Genomic DNA, 21,007 nt, shown 5'->3' on the forward strand with positions numbered 1-21,007 from the left:
CTACCTTTGCACTGCTCCCTTTTACAGCTTGGTGAATATTTCAAGTGGTAATTTGACTGCTTTTACATATGACATCAGCTGGCTCCAGGTGAAAAACTTCTGTGGAACGGATGATGAGGAGAAACATGTTAAAATTACTGCCACTATTGAAACAGTAAGAAGTCTGATTGTCCAGGATGTAGCACTAGATGTTGCCTTGATAAGTTTTTGATAGAGGAGGTGGGCCAGTTAATGAGGATTGGATTTAGCATTTGAGCTGATGTTTCCCTGTGAGACAGTAGTGAAGCTTGCACCAACACAGCACTGGTAACTGAAAACAGCACAGTTAGTGTGTTAGTCTTTTTGGACCATCCTGAAAGTGTATGTTTGAAACCATGCCAGTAAACAAATCCTGAGAGGAGAAAAATATTTCCTTTCAGTGCAGGATAAGGAGAAAAATTCTATTTTTCCCAAGAGATAGAAAAGGTACCAAGGAAACTGCTTTTAGATTATTGCCTGTTACAGAATGAAGTCTTGCTTAGTACCAAGTGTAAGATAAACACTTTCAAAATGTTAGTTTGTTTCATAAATAGGAAAATTTAAAGACTGTTTTCTTTTCCTTGGAATTCTGCCTAAGACTTTTTTTTTCCTTGAGTATGTTGCATTTAGTAGATGTACAGGTATCATATTCTTATGTATTAATATTAATATTAATAAGAAATATATTTTTAGCTGTGTATAACGTCAGCAGGAGTAAGAACGTAACTCTGAAGTCTGCCTTTTGTGAACTGGCATTTGAATGGTAGATGTGTAAGTGGCTTTTTTGTTCAGAAGTGTTAATGTTGCTTTCTTTTAGGTGATGTCTGACATCAAAATGAAAGCAATACATGAGCTACAGCTACAGGAGGAGCTAGGTAAGTGTTCAACGGATTTACTTAAAAATCTGGTTATGCTGAAATTTCACAAACTCATATTATGCCTGGGGTTGGCAGGGGCCTAAGTCCTACTCCAGCCAGAGCAGGTTGCCATGCACCATGTCCAGGAGGCTCTGGAGATCTCTAGGGAGGAGATCCCACAGCCTCTCTGGGCACCCTGTGTCAGTGCTCAGCTTCCTGCATGGCACACAAGTGTTGCCTGATGGTCAGATGGAACCTTCTGTGTTCCAGTCTGTGCCCAGTGCCTCAGGAGTGCCACTGTGCTCAGTGCCTGCCTCTGTACTTTTTACACTCTTCCTTCAGGTATCTATAGACATTGATAAGATCCCCTCCAAGCCTTATTAACTGTGTTCTTCCTTTTTCTGTCAGACAGCTTAAAGCAGCAAATCCAGTGCTGTGAAGTGATTACTAGAATTTTGGAAAGATGAGAGGGTGCGAAAGATTTAAAATTCTCATAATTCTATGTAAAATAACTATTTTTCCAAGCTTTAAAAACAAACAAACAAAACAACAGTGCAAGTCTTGATGAAAATACATTTTAATTTTCCAGGAGCTATTTGAATAGGAGTAATCATGTCATCTTGTTGAAGTTTTACATTGAAAATGGATTTTTTCTTCATTCATTTTCTTTGACTTAAAAATTGTCTTTCTTTTAAAGCTTTTGTTGGTGCCTTTTTCTTTGAAAAAACTTGGCCAGTTTCACAGTGTTTTACTCATCGTGGCTAACAGGTGGCTTCAAAGAGAAGACAGTCTTCCACAGAAGGGATAAATACTGAAGCTGTTCATGAAATCTAACTCCTCTTGATGTAATACCTCCATCCAGAGGCCTCTAAGTTAAACTCGCTGTTATCTTAAATATGTTACCTGTCTGAACCTCTGAGCCAAATTTACTATGATTTGAATTACTTAACACACATACCTCTCTTCCCCCACCCCTTTCCATTGCAGCAAGTGAAAGCTGTCTTAGACCTGTTAGCAGAAATGGGAAACTTCTCTCTCCAGGTAAATTTATATACTTATTTTGGTGTCGTCCCATAAGTTAAACTGGGAGACATGAAGTTTCCCTCCATTAATTTCCAAACTTAACCATAGCAGTTGTTTTCTCTTTTCCAGTTTTACTGTTTACTAACAGTAACAATAAACAACTGGGAGTTAAATATTCAACTTGCTTTTATTACTTTCATGCCCAGTGAGCAATACCTATCAGCATACCTGCTGTTGTTTATTGACCACTGGCCGTATTCTTCAAGGCTTTGGGAATTAACAAACTTCTGTTCTCTGTGCTCTTTTTATAAACTGACAAGTTTATTAATGATCTGGCGTGAGTCATAGCTAATACATTAGAGAACAGATACGTTACAGAGTAGCTTTATGGATTTTCAGAAAACAGAGTCCTTGTTCCATATTTTTCTGTTTCTTGAAACAAAATGGACTAAATGCATTTGTTAGAGTAGTAATAGATGAGGTTGGATTACTGAATTTCAGAGCAGCTGGAGCAGTGGACTTGAGTACTGTGGTAGTGGAGGAAGCACTGTTATGCTCCTGTTCACTGTGAGAAGACAGCTTGTGTCTGTGGTGTGTCAAACAGAGTAATGCTTGGACTTCTGCTTTCATAAGAGTGGAGGAACGTATTTGTGCCACAACGTAGTCTTTGATTTAGATGAGCATGTGATATCTTTGTTGCTATATAACTGAGTTCCTGAGGGCCTGTGTTCAGCAGAATAGAAGCCCGAGCACTGCTTTTCTCATTGTTGGGGGAGCAATAAGAAATTGAGTGGATCAGCTTTGTGTTTGCTGGTAAATATTTTCCATATTTTTTACTATTTTTCTGATACATTTTGTTAGCTAAGTACTACGAGGAGACCAAGGTTTGGGCATAGGTTTGGGCCAGGTAACCTGTAAATGTCATTTCAGTCTAAATTTTTCTGTCACTCACCATATATCAAGAGGTAGTTGGGGAGGAACCTTTATACAGATGTACTCTAGTCATAGAAGGCTTTAACATAAACACAGAAAAATAAGTTGTCTAAATGTCACTGAACACTTTTATCTTTATCTGAAGAGCAGAGTGAATGGATATTTTCACTCAGAGCAATTTATGATCATTTCCTTATTTTCCTCTTCCTGAAGTGCCTGAGGATTATACTGTCAAGGAGGCAGAACTGAAAATGGGAAGCTTGCTAGGGCTGTGTCGTGGAAAAGCTCCAACATCCACTCAGGTATAACAGAACAGTGACTGAGAAGAGACTAGAACTTGCTTTTGTGCTTTGTTTACATTTCCCAGTATTTCATGTGGTCCTCTTTTCATCTTTAGGATGGTTGTAGTGGTAATCACCATGAGGGGGGGGGAAATGTTTGCTGATAGTGAGAATTTATGTACTGGCAAGAAAGTTTGCACCACTTAGCTCAATTGCAAAAGGCCAACAGCATAAACGTCAACAGTTAATATGGCTCATTTGACTAACAGTAAATCACTTATCGTTAGTCTGTTTGCAATTGTCCATGATCTGATGCATATATACTTCTCTAAAGAGCATAGAGTAAAAAAAGGGAGATGCTAAACTTTGTCTGCATGTTTACAATATGGAGTAGGAAAAAAAAATGTGTATGTCTGAAGATCTAAAGATCAAAGTGTCAAAATACAGCCAGCAGGCTACTCTTTTGTTTGCAGCGTGCTAAGCACATGCACATCTGGTTTATGAAGCTCACCTGATGGCCATAACTCAATTGCATGTGCTCCTCTAGATTGCTTAGATTGTTTGCTGTAGCCAAAAGTAGATTCAGTGCTGTTTGATGGCTGGCATGTAATAGCTAGTACTGGGTACAGTAACTGCATGCTGTAGGGAGAGCTGTTTCACAGTATTTCTGTACTTCAGTATGTATTCTGAACAGTTTATACTTGCATTTTTAGCTTTTCTTATATTTTATTATTGAACGTGACCACTACACAAGCCCTGAGATGGAAATTGTTGTGGAAGAGACTGCCTCTGTGAAAGAAGTAAGTCCAGATTCTCTTAAAAGCTTTTTTTGTGATTGTGTCAGGTCTGCTGCTCATAGGGAACTTTGCTTCATGCCCACGTTACTTCAATTAAGGCACTAAGTCAAAGGCAGTGTTTCAGCTCTGACCAATGGGGAAGATTGCCTTTAACTTTCACCAAGTAATACTTCACAGTTAAAACAGAAAAATCCAAGAAGATGCCAATGAGCAGTAGAACTTTGTATCCTCCATCAGGCAAAGACAGTATTAGCATGATTTGTAAAGGATGATAGGATGTATACAGGCTGGAAACTAGATAGTCATCTTAAAAGGTTTAATATGTAACTCAAATACTCTGTGCCTATTAAGTGTAGGAGTTGAACAGGAATTAATCACTCTGGATATTTTTTATGTTAGAAAATTCTAATGCTGATTTGCTGAAAACTTTATTTTCTATGCACTACAACAAGTCTCAACACTTTTTTTTTTATAGTGTCTAAATCTAATGCTGGAAAAATCTGGATTATCAGGTTAGTTGTTATTATATTGTTATTTAACTATCTATTTTAAGACATTTCCATAATTGTAAGGCAGCTCTTGCTATGTTAAAAATAATGTTTGTTATGGTCACTTATGCCTCACTGTAATGTGAGTAGGGAAGGAGGAAAAAATTATAAACTTGCAGATTTTTCTCAGATAAAAGCTGACAGTGAAGTTTCCAGCTTTATATTTAATTGAGATATGGCAAAGCCCACTTTTTCTGGGCTGCTCATTTGGGTGCACAGGTGGTGGTGTTTGGCTGTTTTCTATTGCAGCCATTGTGTGAGGTTAACTTCTTAAGGAAAAAGACATTCTTAGGTCACTTGGCAAAAAGAAATTAATAAAATGAGATCACAGTTTGGACGTTGCTTTGGAATCTGGTAGTAGGAATTCTTGTCATTGAACTTTTGCATGAGGTTTAAGGAAGAGAGGGAGACAGCACCAGCATCACACGTGGATTTCCTGGTTGTACATCCTCCTGTTGATGCTGATGGGGTCTTGGAGTGGCAGTTTTTCCCAGCTTCAGTACTAAGCACTCATTGAATGCTGAACATCTTATGGTGGAGTGATGGCTGCAAATTGAACCATACACCATAAAGCATAAGTGTACTCCTGAAACACGTTACTGTCAGAATACACACTGAGCAGTCCAAGAGAAAATGAAGGATTTTGCTCTTGTATACATGTACACGTGAGTGGATTAGGTAATGAATGTCTTGAAAATATAAACTTAACCTTTATTTCCCTACAGTGTAGTTTTACTGCCAAGAAACATGGTCCTGTTTTCATTGCTTTCTTTTAAATTGCCATTTTTTAAAAATTAAATTTGGCTGTGTGTGAGATTTGCAATCTGGCTGCTCTCAAAGAAATGTCAGACTTCACTTCAAATGACCCCAAGGTAGTCCTTTTCTCCATGGAAGTGATTTGTGAGTTTTTGCTTAGTTAGGAAAGTCAGGTATGTACCCTGCAAAGAATAAAGTGTATTTTCAAGAGTCAAAGAAAGGAAATGTAGGTAGGTAAGGAATTACCTTTATATCTTAGAAGTCTGAATAACAAAAGGTGTTTTTAGGGTTTGGGGAGGGATGTGAAGGTGGCACTTGATTCGGTTTATCAGAGTGGTGTTTTAAGACACAAAGAAGCAAAACAGCCTGAACAATCACTGCTGAGAGCGTGTGGGTTTCCTGTGCTTTTTTTTTTTCCCCTGAAATACTGCTATTGACTCATTAGTTTTCCATGGGGTTATTTTTGTTGTTTGTAGGTGACAGCTGGCATTTGAGAAGGATGGACTGGTGCTTTGAAGCAGGAGAAGCTTTAAGTCAGGAAGTAAGAGGATCTTAGTTTTGACTTGAATTGTACCCCAATACCTTATTCATTCCACTTTTTCTGTAGGGATTTTTCCTGAGGAGGAAGTCTGAGTGGTGTTCTGGTGTGTGCTGTGTTACTCAACACAGTGTTTTGTTTTCACGAGACTATATGAAGCTATTTTAACCATAGATTTAAATGGAAAACTTATGCACTGCCTCCTGTTTTCAGGGACTGTTGGTAAGACACATTCACCTAAGGTCTGGATTAGCATCATTGAGGATGCTTGTATCTACAAACAAAAAATGAGGTGTTAATTGGTAAGAGGTGTGAAGGAGCTCAACAGAATAGCAGGCTGCTGTGAATGTAATGGCCGTGTCCTGTTGCAAAGTTGACTCCATGTAGTGAATGCAGAAAAGTAAAACACCTTGAATATTATGCATGCATGGCACAAAAATTAAATAAATCATGCTTTAGGAAATAAAGCATAAGAATATACAGGCTCACAAGGATACTATGCTTTTTCTTCCTGCAGAATGCTACTCTGAAGGAACTTTATGTTTGCAGAGGAGATACTTTGGTTGTAACTGAAGGAAAGCTTCCACCAAAGGTAAAGTAGGGTGATTGTGTTCTTTAGTCAGCTGACAATCTGGAAACTTGAGCATGAAAGTAATTTCTTCTTTTGATTGTTTCAGAATTTTTCAGCTGTAATACTTTTAGTCAAAGATAATGAATAATGATAAATCTATGTAACTGTTTTTTATTTAAATTAACACTTATAATGTTCCTAGTCTTTCTATACTCTCTCAATTCCTGTGGTAAAAGTTTTGCTCATTTCACCTTTGCTTAGGTGTGTGTCAGTATTGACAGATCCAGAGGAAATCTGTATTTCTGGCATGCAGGGTTCTTGTGAAGACACAAATCTTACACTACTGCTTCCTCATAAAATGTTATTTTCTTTTTTAAAAAGTAACATTTATGTCAGATTCTGTGCTGAGGGTTGTGTTTTAGATAAGAGGACCCTGCTGGGAAACTCCAGTCAGCAGTGGTCAGGTAAGGTTTTTGTGCTTCAGTCTGTTGAAAGGAAGTTGGAACAGAAGCCTAAAAGGCTGCAGGGAGCTCTGGGCAGGCAGCAGAGATCCCAGCACTGCTGTTGAATGAATCCAGCTTTCTCTGGCAAGGTTGTATCTATGTCCACATCTCCAGACAAGTGTCACTCAGTTGAATCTGTAACAGTAGATGCCATGATGGCAGAGCAGGGTGGTGATAGTATGTGACATGAGACTAGACTTTTTTGTCACTATGTGTATAAAGAATACCTGTGCCTTTACAAAAGGTAGGAGTTGGGCTGATGGTTGAACTAGGTGATCTGGGTTGTCTTTTCCAACCTTCATGATCCTGTGATTGAGGTTTTTTCTTTCTCCCTACGAGGAGTGCAATTTGCATTGGAACATGTAGGCTATCTGGCACTTTGTGCTCATTTCTCAGGGTTTTTTGAAAATACCTGTTTGGTGGTTGAAGTCTTCGAGTCAAACGAAACTTGAAGAGAAGGCACGAGACCAGGTGAATGGGATGACCTGCAAGATGGATGCTTTACAAATGTCTCCTGCAGGAGGTGAGCTTGATTAGTTTTTTAAAAGGGAAGTGTATTGCCTGTGATAGCACTGAGGGCTTTGAGTCAAAACCTTACTTTTATTCTAAAGCTTTAAAATGTTCCTGAGGCCTGTGAGCAACTGTATGAGTTTCAGCAAGTTTGTGGTGAAAGAAATCACGTGGGAGACAGACACAATTTTTTATTAGGCCGGGACTGTTCTTGTTTCATGGCTGTATTTAGTCAAGGATAATTTTCTGTTTACCAGTCCAGGCTGTTTACCTGCCAGCAAAACAAATTCCTTCCCCATACTTCAGTCAGTGGCAGCATTGTAAGGCACCAACTCAAGGAGAATGCAGGTGATTGGCTTCAAACGTCGCACTCTTACTGTCACATCTAACTCATCAGGGTATATTGCTTTTGGAGAAGCTGTAGGATGAGTGATAAGTAAATCCTATATTGAATAACAGACATTATATTCAGTATTCTGTGTTTTCTTCTTCTAAGGATCAAATAAAAAAAACCAACAGCTCGAGGAAGAAAATCAAGTAAGGGGTAGAGAAGGAAGACAAAAAGCGATTGGAGAAACTTGCAAATTGGAAAAGAGAAAACAAACAATTTTCCTTTATGCAGGAAAAATAAAACTCTTCCTTTACTACTGAGTTATTGCAGAGGAATTTGGTTGTTTTGGTTTGGATTTTTTTTTTTTCCATTTCTCTCCTTTCCTCATTAATTTTTCTTCAGAATTTGGCTTTTTCCCATGTTTGTTTTGGTAGCGTTGGGTAAGAGCGGTTTCAGCTTTCCTTGCATTTCAGAGTCATGGCTGCTAATTAATAATAATAATTATGAATTAGAATAACTGGTCTTAATTTTACAGTGTAGAATTCATCTAGAATTCTTCGTGTTTGACAGCTAGCAGTGTATTTTATCAACTGTACATTAGATTTTCTTAAACTACCTTCAAATATCTAAGAGTCTCTAAGTGAAATCTCACCTACAGTTGAATTATCTCTTAAGAAAATGTGTGAAGTCATATTCATTTTTCTATTGTCTCTTTCTTTCTCTCTTTTCTCCTCCTGCCCCCATCTGAAGATTCACCAGAATGCATCCAAGCAGACATGGATCTGTGCTATGCTGGCATTACAGAAATAGCAGGCGAATCTTCTTTGGAAGATCTGAAGATGCAGGTTAGATGTTTTCCTGTGTTAGAAATGTACAGCAACACTGTGATTCATTGAGCTATATTAATACATATTTTTTATTTCCTTTTCCCTTGTCTCCAGTATGTTCTGATATGGCATTTGCTTATATGCCATGTTCAGTGGTAAGTACCAAGAGGCAGCTTGAGCATGTAGCTCAGATAATTCCTTAGTATGTTCCCTGCAGTTGCCATTCTACCTGTCATGTGTCCTAAGCTGCAAAAGCCTTCTTGCACTTCATCTGGAACTTTGGCTTGCAGCAGTATTTTTATTTCACAGTGTAAAAATTATTCATGGCAAGCACACACATACAAGCACTTCCTACAAAGCCACTTTCCATTTCCACATTGTTCTTGTATTAGTTCTTTGCGTGTATTTTGTATGTTGAACCTAATTAATAAAGAGTTGCTTTTGATGCACAGAAAGTCACGTTTGTCTCTTAGGAAGACATTGCTTAGTTTCTTCAGCCAGAAACTAAGGTGCCTTTTAATGCTTTTTTTTTTTAACCAGAAAACTATGAATTTAATACACTTAAAGCAACAATAACAAAAACCAACTAAAAAACCCAGCAAAAGAAAAAAAAAAAAGAACAGCTTAAGAGACAATAATTAAAAAGAAAACCTATCATAAAGCTCATCTGTTATTTAGCTGGTGGGTTGCTCTGCTCAATTCTCTCTGCTCTGTTCCCTCAGTGGGAAAGGATTCTGATCCATACCAGTATTTGCCATATTGGATACAACTTCATTTTCACAGTCTCATCCAAACTGCTGATAAGAAAAGCTGCCCGTTTGCATCTCATGAACAGGATTTGTCTTAGCGTGGAAACAGTATTGTGTGCTCAATATGATTTGAAAGGAGCTTTTCCACCACTTGGCTGGAGGTTGTGCTAGCGGTTCTTTCAGCCTCATCCCCTTCCAATGATACAAACTTTGATTAAAAAAAAGAAACTGAATACTTAAGCAACTTATGGTAAATTTAGAAATGTTGGGAGGGAGTGAAGTCCGACTCACTGTGAGGTTGAAAAGCAGATCTGTTGGTTGTACTCACTACCTGTGAGTCGCTAACTGGAATAAATCTAAATGCCTTGCCCTATTTCTAATTGCTTCAGTCTAGCAATGAGAATCAGTCCTTTTTCTTTTATTGTTTTCAAAGCAGACTGGCCTCTAAAATTACTGAAGAACTGTTTGGTTTTTCAGGCTCTGACCTTACCACAGTGCCCAGAGCACATTATCCCACTGCCCACGTTTCTCAGAGCCTGGACAGTGGAAAACAGGCGCCCAGGCAGGCTGCTACGGCACAACAAGCAGCAACTCAGGTAGGTTTTGTACTAAAACACTCAAGCAGCATTGCAACAGTCTGACTGTTGGTTGGATTGCGTGATGGATTGGTGGAGAAATGAATCAGCTCAGTCCAATAAAACCCTTTTCGGATTATTTTAATTTCTTGACAAGCACTTTTGTCAACTCAAATGCTGGAATGGAGAGCTAGGAGCATAAGTAGTTCATATCACGTTTATTATGCTAAACTTTGTGTTTTCAAATATAATTTTGGCACTTTTTAAAGCTTTTTGTTGCTATAGTGTCTTGCTTTAGTTTTTCAGTTCAGCACAGGTCTACTTGACTAGAACTATGACTTTTCTATTTGTGAATTTAGAGTACACAACTGAAGATGTGTATCATCTTTTCATTTTCAGTGAATATAAGCTGGGTGCCAGAGTGGAAATCTGCATAGAACCTTTGCAGAAAGAAGAAAACTTGGGGTAAGTTCTTAAAGGTAGTTATTTCTTACTGCTGTATGTTTGAGGTGAGACTTTACTCTAGCAGTTTGTTACTTAAATACTCTGTCACTATAACAGATGTCTCTATGCATGAATACTTCGGAGCCTATTTTTATTTTCCTCTGGTAGAGCTGTTGTTTTAAAAACAAAGAAGGGTGGGTTGGGGTGAAGACTAAGAATTCTGGATTCCAAGTGCAAGGCTCACAAGGACGGTTTATTTTTCTCTTTCTGATGACAGCCCACATGAATTGCTGCTTCGAGTACAGATGGGCATACCAGGGGAAAGGGACTACTATAACTCCGTGGATTTGGTGTGGAATATCTCCAAAGAATGCACTACCTGGGCACTGAGGCAAAGAGTGGCTTCTCACTATTGTCTCCCTGTAGATAAAATTGAAATAGCCAAATACTTCCCTGAAAAATTTGAGTGGCTGCCAATATCTAGCTGGGTAAGATCCGGAATGACAGAATGCAACAGCTGTGTTGAGAAATGTACACGTTGGTTTGTGCTGCAATTCTTCAACATACATGTTTGAATGCGCAGCCTTAAATCCCTTCAACGTGATCTGTGAGGTAAATCTGGTGGAGGTGGTTTGCTTCTTCAAGAATTAGTTTAGGTCTTCGTGAGATCATAGTTAAGATGTTGTGATTGTTGATTATCCCACGAGATGACAGACTTTCACCTGGTTCACAGGGCAGTCTGGTGGTTTGTCTTCTGCCAACTCTTTATAATGGCTTTTCCTGCGTTACTGTATTTCCTTGTGTAGGCAGAAAAATATGTATAATTTGCCCAAATATTTCAGCCTGTTGCTGTTGCAATTATACAGTGGAAATGACAGACATCTGCAAAAGTAACACAGTGAGAGCATTGCTTCTCTTTGCTGTGCAGGAGATCCTGAGATCGTGTGAGGATGTTTTTTCTCAGGGGAACTACAGAAAGCAAAATGGATGGTTGATTTTCATGACAATAAAACTTTGAAGGATAGTCAGTGGGGACCCTCCACCTTTAGAAACTGCCAAGAACAATCAGTGTAAGCAGATCTCTGAAATCAGCCATACGTTACTGTTCTGCTTTGATTTTATTCAGACCCAGCAAATGTCAAAGAGAAAACGGAAGAAAAAACAGGAGAGTTTACAGTCAGCCCCTTATCACCTGAAAGATGGAGATATCATTGGGGTGAAGGTAAATTAACTTGTCTTTAATTTTTGTACAAGTGTTAGGTTTGGAAATCTTTGCCTCTGCGGTAAACAAATCTCTTCCTGGTTTTCCTGGATCCTGCTACATCTGTGTGAAAGGGCTGGGGTGTCAATTTGACAGAATGAATGCTCTGTGGAGAGAGGGAATTGTTGCTACCGATACATTTTGTTTTTTCTTTGTGTGGTTTTTTTTTTTGTTTCCTCCTGTTCTTATGCAGTCAATTTGGAAGCTTTATGTTTCTCCCATTATATCCTGCTACTGGCACTAGAGGGCATTGCTTCACAGCTTCTCCTGCAGTGCTTTCTGTGTGCAAGAATCATAGAATCACAGAATGGCCTGAGTTGAAAAGGCCCACAATGCTCATCCAGTTCCAACCCCCTGCTATGTGCACGGTCACCAACCAGCAGACCAGGCTGCCCAGAGCCACATCCAGCCTGGCCTTGAATTCCTCCAGGGATGGGGCATCCACAGCCTCCTTGGGCAACCTGTTCCAGTGCCTCACCAGCCTCTGTGTGAGAAACTTCCTCCTAATATCCAACCTAAATCTCTCATCTCAGTTTAAGACCATTCCTCCTTGTTCTATCACTCTCATAAACAGCTGCTCCCCCTCCTATTCTGCTTTGTATTTGAGCATTATCCACAAGAAACTGGATTTTTCTTGCCCTTATTTTATCAATTGGGTTTTTCTTCCAACTCAGAATAAAATTCGAGAGCAGCAGCCATTAAACAAAATACATTCTAAATTTAAGTCCATTACATTTTCAAAATCATTATTGCTGATCTGTTTACAGATTTTAAAAAAGAATAAAACTGCAGGATATTGAGCTCTGAATTGGCAATAAAACTTAATTAGGAGATATCTGAAAGAAAATACTTGTCTGGATTTTAAAGCAGTTTACTAGAAGTGTGGTGTTCCATACTGAGGTTACTGAGAAAAATCTAACTCGCTGTTAAATACAAAACCAGAGAAGGAGCTGAAAAATTTTGGTTGTCTTGCCTTTTTAAGTTGTCTGTATTTAACTAGAAATCATTGTAAAATTAGAAGAACTGGACTGACAATTAATTTCTTAAACAGAATGTAATGTGGGGAGTAGTTTTAGCAGATGGAAATAAGCTAATGCACTGAATTCCTTTTGACAACAGAATCTTCTCCTTGATGACAGTAAGGACTTCAGCACAGTGAGAGATGATGTTGGAAAACAGAAGCAAAGGCAGCTTGTGTTAGAGAAGAAGAAGAGGTATTGCCTATTTACATTTGTTCTTTTGAAATACAAAAACTGGAGAACTTGTGGGGCACTGCTAGCAGACTTCTCTGTAGTGCACAGTTCTGGCAGAGCCAAGAGAAGTGCTCATATAACTCAGGCTTGTGCCTTTAAGTGCCACATGCTTGCTTTGAGCATTTTTTTTTTTTTGTCTTGCAACACGCTGGGAAATTTGGCACTGCCTCAGGAGGTGAAAAATTGCTCCACTGCTGAAGCGTCCCTTTGTAGGCTGTAAGTGGGAGCTCACAGTGTTGTTCTTATACTGTAGTAGAAACCAGATTCCAGCCCAAGTGGCTCATGCTGCTCTTGCTGCTAAGGTTCAATACTAATTTCAGGCATCTTCATTATTTTTTTTAATAGTCAGCAAGCTGAACGCTCCCAGGACCATGTTCTATCTGAGGAAAAACTGAATATTAAGCATCGTAAACCAGAAGTGGCTCTTTCCATCAACGTGGGAGTTTTCAGATAGCACTGGGAGATGATTTGCTAAGCAGAACATAGCACCAATGTGCTACCTGTGAGTGCCTCAACTGGACCAGCAAGAGGGATGCTTGTGCTCAGAGAGTCATCAGGAAATCACCAAGATAAACTGGATATAAGACTTGGGAATAACTCTGATCTGCTCCTAATCTCTCTGAGGAAGTGCTTCAGCATCCCTTAAGCAATGTGGTACTTATTCTCAGGCTAGGTAAATGCACTTTATCCATGAGAAAACTGATTAATATATTGTATTACCTTTCGATGACTGTTTTGTAACCACCTTTAATGCTTCTTTTGTCAGATGCTGATGCACCATCACCACAAAGCTAGCTGCGTTTTTGAGTGCAGTCTTAGATGTCTCTTTCTAGAAGTTACCTTTTCTTCTCTGATCACTGAGATTACTAACAATACCAGAATTTACTTTTGTCTCTTTATATATAAACATAAATCTGTAGTAACCTTTCTTGGTGTCACACAGTTGATTTACAGCCTCTGTCACAGATTGGGACATACGCAGCCAACTGGCAGCTGAACTCAGTATCAAAGGTTCTTAAATATTAAGTGAAACATTTACTAAGTGCTTGTAAGAATGAATCTCGTAGCTGATAGGAGACCTTACTCTCTTACCCCTGAGGCTGGGAATCAGGGTTTGTTAAAAGCAGATGTTTCAGCATCTTTAGATAAACTTTTTTAATGCTCACAGTACTTACGCTGTGTTTCCCCACTGCATGTGTGTATTCATTACCCAATTTCTCATCAGTTTCAGAATATTTTTTGAGTACAACTAGTGCTGACAAATTAACCAGAATTCTTACTGGAGTTAATTGGTTGTAATCAAATTCTAAGCATATTTTCAATGATAAGGTGAAGATGGAATAGTGGAAGGTAACAGAAGCGTTTCCATGCAGTAGTGAAGGTGTGCTTGCCTTGCACTGCTGGAAACCTGTGCAAATTGACTGTTGTATGAATGAAGTCTGCTATGAGACACTACGAAGCCTTGTTGAACTGCACAAATGTCTGGAAACCTGTTTTGAGATGAGCAAAGCAATGTTCAAAAGTAACTACTGAACACAGCCTGAAGTATCCTTAATTAAAACTGTGATAATGAGTGAACAATGCAGTTAATCTGGGGATGCTACTGTGCTTGATCTTTTATCTGTATGGAGAAGATTTTGTAGAAGTTGCCAAAACAGCAGGCTGCTAAAATTTTGGCTAATATGAGAAGGTCTTCTGAGTTACTTTTTGTAGATTAACAGGATTCTGGTATTGAGGACAATTTAAAGACAAAAACCGAATGTTCTTAGTTATGAACAAGCAAAAGATGTCAAAACCACATGTATTAGTCTTCATTTTTCTTAGATATCTTTAAAATTCAGCCGATGCTTCTGGGCTTTTTTAGGCTGTTTCCACCCACGAGCTATTTTAATTTCAACTTTTTCCCCCATAATTTCAGGTTGTAGGTATGCTTGAAATCCTACTTTTGATAATTTTTTTTTTTCTGATTGAGATGAGAGCAGCCAATTTATTTCCTTTCCAGCTCTGCTTGCTTGCCCTAACATACTTCGCAGAGCCTTCTTCCATATCAACAAGTGTTCTTCTGAGCCAGGTTTACAAGAAATTATGACACATGCTGATTACAAAGGTAAAGGAGAAAGCATTTTGTTTGCAGGCTGTTCCATTGCATTGCACTTACTTTGCTGTCACTTTAACTCCTCCAGTTCCATGCTGGACGGCTCTTTTGAGCTTAACCTTCCTGACTGCTTTGTAATAACTCTGATCTCCTCTTGAAGATGTGAGCTTTGGAGAAATTCAGATAGGGATTACAAAGTATGGACGTGGGAATTCTGGTATGTGCCTTTGTTGAAGTGTAATGTAGCAGCTCCTGCACTGAACCAATCTTGAATTATTTCTAATATTGGCTCAAAATGCATATCTTTTTTTCTTAAAACTGTTGTGGATTGCTCCACAATGGAAGAGTTAATTGAAAAGAGGGTGGGGAAAGGGAACACCTTTTTAAAAATGGAGTTTTTGTGATTCCACGCTTTGTGACAGTTATATTCCAAAGCCTGGAAAAACTTTCATCTTTATTTTTTAAGTGTTCTTTGCAAAATAAAGAGTGACTTACAGATGTCTATTTGACTTGTCTCTTTTTGTTTCACTGATACAAACACCAAGAAGGAAGAAAGGTCACACAGGGACATATTTAGAAAGCCAGCAATTGAACTGTTCTTGATTTTACTGTTTGATAAGTGGTCAGTAGTGAGTGGGTAGAACAGCTCTGCGTGCTGGCAAGTGCAAAAGATGCAGATCTTGTCAGGGATCTTTTTCATTATTGTTTTGCAGCCAACCAGTAGGCTCCCGTTGCCTTTCCTTTATTAAATGCAGTTTGCAAGTACCACTGCTTCAGTTCCTGTTTGACAGGCATAAAAAAAATAATAAGGATATGATGGCCACGTCTAGTTAATGTTCAGATATGATTCATGATCAAATGTCAATGAAGTGAGCCAGAAAGCCACTGCTTCCATTCTGGTGCTTTCACCTGAGGAGGTTCAGATGCTGAGAAATGCTCTCCCCATAGATTACTGTCCTGCTTTTCATAAATATTCAATATTTTTTTTTCCCAGAAGATGCTTGTACTAGACTTATTTGATGTTTATAAAGTGCTGGGAGCAGATTTTACTACAGAAATAGATCCAGTAATTCCCGGAAGTCTCTTAGGCAGCTGTCCTTTACCCATGTTTGCTTTATATAAACTTAAGGTGATTTAAAAAAAAATCACTGAAGTGCCCATTTTACTTACAGATCAAAACATCTTCAGGTTTGTAAGCATATATCCTGTTCTCATATTTGCTGCTTAGATCAGCTCAAACTGTCATAAAAGGACCTTGAGAGGAAAAAATACAAGAATTTAGCAGCTCAGCATTTGTGATGTGAGGCAATGGCAAACAATGGCAAACAATTCTGCAGGGTGGCCTTTTAAAATGGTGTTGATTCGCCTTGAGGCATCAGACTCTCAGCAGTAACTTTATGAGGAAAATCCACTTCTGAAACACCTGTGTGGATAAGCCTGGTCTGGTGGCTTAATTGTCCATTATCTCTTTTGTTCATGGCACTCTGATGATAAACTTAACTTTGTATAGTTATAGGTCACAGCTGGTGATGGGCCTTTCCTCTGCCCTTGGGCAGCATCTGTCATTCAGCTGAGCACAGGCCATAGCAGCGTATTCAGGTATGGCTGTTCATTTCCACCACTGAAGCTGTCCTCCTTTTAAAAGAGATGGAAGTAGTTTTGGGTGTCCAGCTTCAGTTCTGGTTGCCATACAAGTACTTTACAATAACACCCAGTTTGGGTTTCTCTGCATAAAATGTTCTTGGAAGTCTGGGTATTAACTGTAGTTACTTTCTGTACCAGTAAGTGTGTGTATAGAAGTCTTGCAAAGAGTGAAGCCACTGAGTAGCTCCAGGATGATATTTATGTTGCCAGGAGCAATAGCAACCAAGCTAGTAGGAAGGTGCAAACACAGTCACAAACCAAGGAAGCAGATCGGTGAGAAGGTAATGCTGGAGGCACAAGAGCAGTTGAACAGACAACACATCCTGAGATCTTACCATGAAGAGGAGCTGTACTCAGCTGACTGTGCTTATGTCCAGTGAAGGAGGGAAAGGTGAGACGCTGCATAAGGCCATAGCCCACACTTCTCTCCCTCTGCTTTTGTTATGGCTGTTGAAGTCAACATGGAAAGAAATGATTTCCTGTAATTTGACCAGGAGTTCTTTGTGGCTTATAAGCTCTTACCAACGTGGCTAAATAGGGCAGCAAGCAAGAAAAGATTTGGAGAGCAGTGTGAGACTGGATCCTAAAAGATGCTTATCTCTCAGAAGGTGAGCTCCCACAAAGTCTTGTTCAGCATCTGTACCATACAGGTAAATGTTGCTTACAAAACACAGTGTGCAGTCTGAGCATCATGCTGCAGCACTGCTTTGTTCTGTGCTGTTAAACATATGAACTGGCATACCCAGAATTGAGGATTACCTCTGTTTTGATCATGCTAGACATTCTTCATATGTCTGCACTCACTCAATGTCATCTGCCCAGCCTGCTGAGAATGCAGTTCCTGAGAATTTACTGCTCAATATGGGTTCTGAATGGGCAGCTGGAGCCACATGTACATCCCACAAACTGCACACCTGCATAACCCAAAGAAAACCCCAGGAGAAAGAGGATGTTCCCAAGCACACAGTGTGAGGACTTTCCTCCTTTTGAGCACAATACGGCTCTTAGCCATGATAGAAATCTTACCTGTGAACAGTAGCTTTGGGCTCCTGCTTCTGCCTGGTAACACAAAGGCACACAGCCACTGATCTCAGACTATAAATGGGTACAAATGAGCCAGTAAGGAAAATAAGGCAAAGCTCTTGTTTTACCATCCCTTAGTAGAGCTGATCCCATGTTTTCACTGAGCCAGTGAACCAAGTCCCAGGTGTGGAAGGTTACACATATACTCACATACATCATCAGTGGTTTTCTGCTCCCTCCAGTTCACTTATCAGACATGGAATGTCACAAAGCAAGCTCAGGAGCGCAACCTGGACTTCACACAGTGTTTCCACCACCAGCAGCTTACAGCACGTTGGTAGACTGAGGCAGAGGATTACAGGAGATAGAGAGCTGATGAAAGGTGTAAGCATTACAGTTTTTCTTGAACCAGAGTGCTACTGCGTAATAAAGGATATAAGTTACAGAGGGAAGTTGAATTGTGCAGAACAAGGTGTGTGTGTGCATCCAGAGAATCAGCTCTCATGAAAGTAACTGCTTTCAATTCTAATTATGGCAGGGCAGCTAGAATAGAACCACATGATAATTGCAACCATGAGAGACCATTGCTTCAACAGACTGAGAAGGAACTATTTCTGCTGATAAAACGTGCCTGAATGTTTAATATATGGCTATTAATTGCAACATTCATTTGATCTGATTTAGCCTTGCCATTAACGCTCAATGGAGTGAACTACTTGCAACTTGCAGGCTGCTTATTGTGGTTTGGGTCTCATCCAATAAACCAAACACAAATGGACAAACCAAACCTCTGCCAGAGTTTTGAACAGAACCTCCATTAAATATCTTAGGCAGGTAAAGATAAGAAAAACAAAATATCTTAAAAAGTTCTGTATGCACTCTGTACTAAAATGATTGAAAATAGCAGGAGGTATTTAGCTCTGTTTGTTTAGTTACACAGAACGTATTTAAGGTGTGTTTTATCGATTGCTTTCATACCTGAAAAAAATAACTCACAAAGGCAGCTTGCCTCCTTGCTTTCCACAGGCAGCACTCCTAAGTCACAGCATTTTTGGGTCACCTCAAGCAGGCAGTGAGGTGCCTCTGTAGCTGGACCACTGCTGGTTGGCAAAGGCAGGGCAGCAGAGCCTCTAAAGATGAAAGCCCTAAAAGCCCTATCCAGATGTACCATGGCAAGTAAAAAGTTGATTATTTCCCTCTTTTACAATCTCCTTTTAAATACTGGAAGGATGTAGTGAGGTATCTTTGCAGCCTTCTTTTTCAGATCAACAAGATGTCCACACTGAGGGCCACAGCTTGACAGCTTGTGTCTCACTATTTCCTGCTGGCGTTCAGAAGCAAACTGTCATCACAGTCATTCGAACTCCACATTTGATGTTTACCTGATAGGCTGGGAGTAATTTCAAGAATCGATAGGAATCTGAAATGTGTGAGATTGCTGGTCCAAATTTTACACTGAGTAGTAGCTCAAAAGGCAAAACATAACTTTAAGGGGTGGTAGTAATTTAAAAAGCAAACAAACTCACAGCTGCTTAAAAGAGAAGGAATTAAAGAGTTTGAGAGAATGTTCAGAGGAAGGCTGTTTCCCAAGCAAACGCTATTGTCTCCACATCTGTTTTTCAGTGGGCTTGGTTTGGTTGCTGTTCCTGATGTCAGGGTAAGGGGTACTGTGTGCAGGTTTGTTTCTGCTTCAAGGACTGATTTGGGGTAAACTTCCCAACTCCAGTACCATGGAGATCTTTGGAGAAACCCCCACTTGTTTTAGAATTCTGCACAACTGCAAACTGTTTGATTTCCAGTTGCCTTTTAAAAAAGACTTAAAACTAAGAGACCTGCTAATATATGTCATAAAGTCACCGACAAAATCTACGAGGATTTCTGATTCCCAAATAGCATGTCTGTATCTGTTTAACTTCAGCAATATTTAGTTGTTAGGAAATGGGAACACCAGCTCCCCATACATTAAGAAGATATTGCAGGCCATCAGTCTGCTGTGCCTTGTCTGACCCCTGCAGCAAAAGCAGTAGGATCTTCTCCACCTCTAAAAGGGAAAACCAGAACTATGCAGCAAAGACATTTTTTAATGCTCCTAGATAATGTCCCTCTTATCTTCAAGAGACTGCACAAAGATTTGGACAGGAGAACCCCTGTTCTGCTGTCTGTCTTTACTTAAGGTGCTGCAGGAATAGTTCTCCAGTGTGATGCATCTTGTATGCACTTCTGTGTTACTGATGCCCCAATACCTGTATTCTCAGGTCTGCACTACACATGGCTTTGAAGAGACAGACGGGGTTCTGTTGTCAACATGCATGTACATTCCACAGCAGAACTTGCATCTTGTTGCTTTCCAGCATGTTTCATCAAGTTCTGCTGTATTAAGCCAAAGTAAAGGGTGGAAAGGTTAGGGGAATGTGCTACAGTAGACAAACTTTGGAAGAAAGGACAGTCAGTATGGATGCCTATTTCAGTTTGCAGAACTTGCAACTACTCAAAACAGTAGGTTTCTCTAGCACACTTTTGCTATTCGAATATTTTCTTAGCACTTGTTAGAGGTCTGTGAATCCTACCTCAAGCCATCTGACAAGCTGAATTGTCCCTTTTTGATACTATGTGCCCACTGAATTTCTTACTGACATCTTTGGGAGTACTGTCTGAGATTGTTAATGCAGCAGTATAAAGATGTGTAAGCAATCCTATTGCTTCCACAGTTCACTAGCCATTGCTGTGCCTGTGCTGGGTTTACTGAGTCTTAAAGATACTGCCTTTGTCCCTGTGTTTGCCATGCATGACCAGGTCTCAACTTGCTCAGCCTCTAATAATAATTCTAGTCCAAGGTCCTCAAAAGGACTATGTCTCCAGACTAAATGTCAAGCTATCTGTTTTACAGTGCTAGGATACTTTTTAAAGTGCCACAGGGGCTCGTGGAGTCTTTGTGAGTTGCTAGCTTTTGATTCCTCAGTTAATTGAGCTGTGCTTCCTTGGGGTACCTTCAGCAAATTGAGCATGCCAAAGGTCAAGTTGAACAAAACCCTCAAGATTCATTCTCAGGCATTACAAACGCTTCATAGAGCTGGTGGCAGAAGTCCAGATAAACCATACGATTCCAAAATAAACAACCCTCTTCCCTAGAGCAGCTTCTTCCCAGTCTTCTTGTTTCCTCTGAGACTTCTTCTGATGCCCTTGGATGTAGAAGCTGTCAACACCTTTTCTTCTTCCCAGGATTACAAGATCCTGTGGTCACAGCCTGTCTGGGAACCTCATCAATTTCTGAGTGTGTCAGGCTGAGGGAAGAGACAAATTGCTTCCATGCAACTTCCTTCTCCTGAACTACCTGTTCTCAGGAGCCTGAGTGCAATTAGTCTGTCATTGTGGAAGCTGTCCACCTGTGTTCCTCTGCAGAACAACCTCTTTTCCTGCATGAACTAATACATCTGTTCTGTAATGTGCCTCTTCTTGTTCCTAAATCTGAT

The 21,007-nt window shown here is 39.6% G+C and overlaps 1 protein-coding gene across 6 annotated transcripts in view; it reads left to right on the forward strand.

Annotated features, from left to right (window-relative positions):
* USP40 (ubiquitin specific peptidase 40) overlaps positions 1-15,391 on the forward strand; it is a 35,005-nt gene extending 19,614 nt beyond the window's left edge. For 5 of the 6 annotated variants that reach the window (XM_090144538.1, XM_090144540.1, XM_090144542.1 and 2 more), the window contains 16 exons: positions 28-154; positions 836-893; positions 1,863-1,916; positions 3,045-3,133; positions 3,826-3,912; positions 4,385-4,421; positions 5,690-5,754; positions 6,269-6,343; positions 7,222-7,348; positions 8,417-8,511; positions 9,720-9,838; positions 10,217-10,282; positions 10,539-10,749; positions 11,388-11,483; positions 12,642-12,736; positions 13,121-15,391. In XM_090144538.1, coding sequence (XP_090000664.1) covers positions 28-154; positions 836-893; positions 1,863-1,916; positions 3,045-3,133; positions 3,826-3,912; positions 4,385-4,421; positions 5,690-5,754; positions 6,269-6,343; positions 7,222-7,348; positions 8,417-8,511; positions 9,720-9,838; positions 10,217-10,282; positions 10,539-10,749; positions 11,388-11,483; positions 12,642-12,736; positions 13,121-13,229 — 1,510 coding nt within the window. In that variant the 3' untranslated portion in view covers positions 13,230-15,391. Of the gene's footprint in view, positions 1-27; positions 155-835; positions 894-1,862; positions 1,917-3,044; positions 3,134-3,825; positions 3,913-4,384; positions 4,422-5,689; positions 5,755-6,268; positions 6,344-7,221; positions 7,349-8,416; positions 8,512-9,719; positions 9,839-10,216; positions 10,283-10,538; positions 10,750-11,387; positions 11,484-12,641; positions 12,737-13,120 lie in introns of those variants that run through there. The other variant, XM_090144541.1, reaches the window with a different exon arrangement.
* Positions 15,392-21,007: the final 5,616 nt, after the last annotated feature.

This window comes from Phasianus colchicus, chromosome 7 (assembly GCF_987193195.1).
Source record: "Phasianus colchicus chromosome 7, bPhaCol1.hap1.1, whole genome shotgun sequence".
NCBI classification, from domain to species: domain Eukaryota; kingdom Metazoa; phylum Chordata; class Aves; order Galliformes; family Phasianidae; genus Phasianus; species Phasianus colchicus.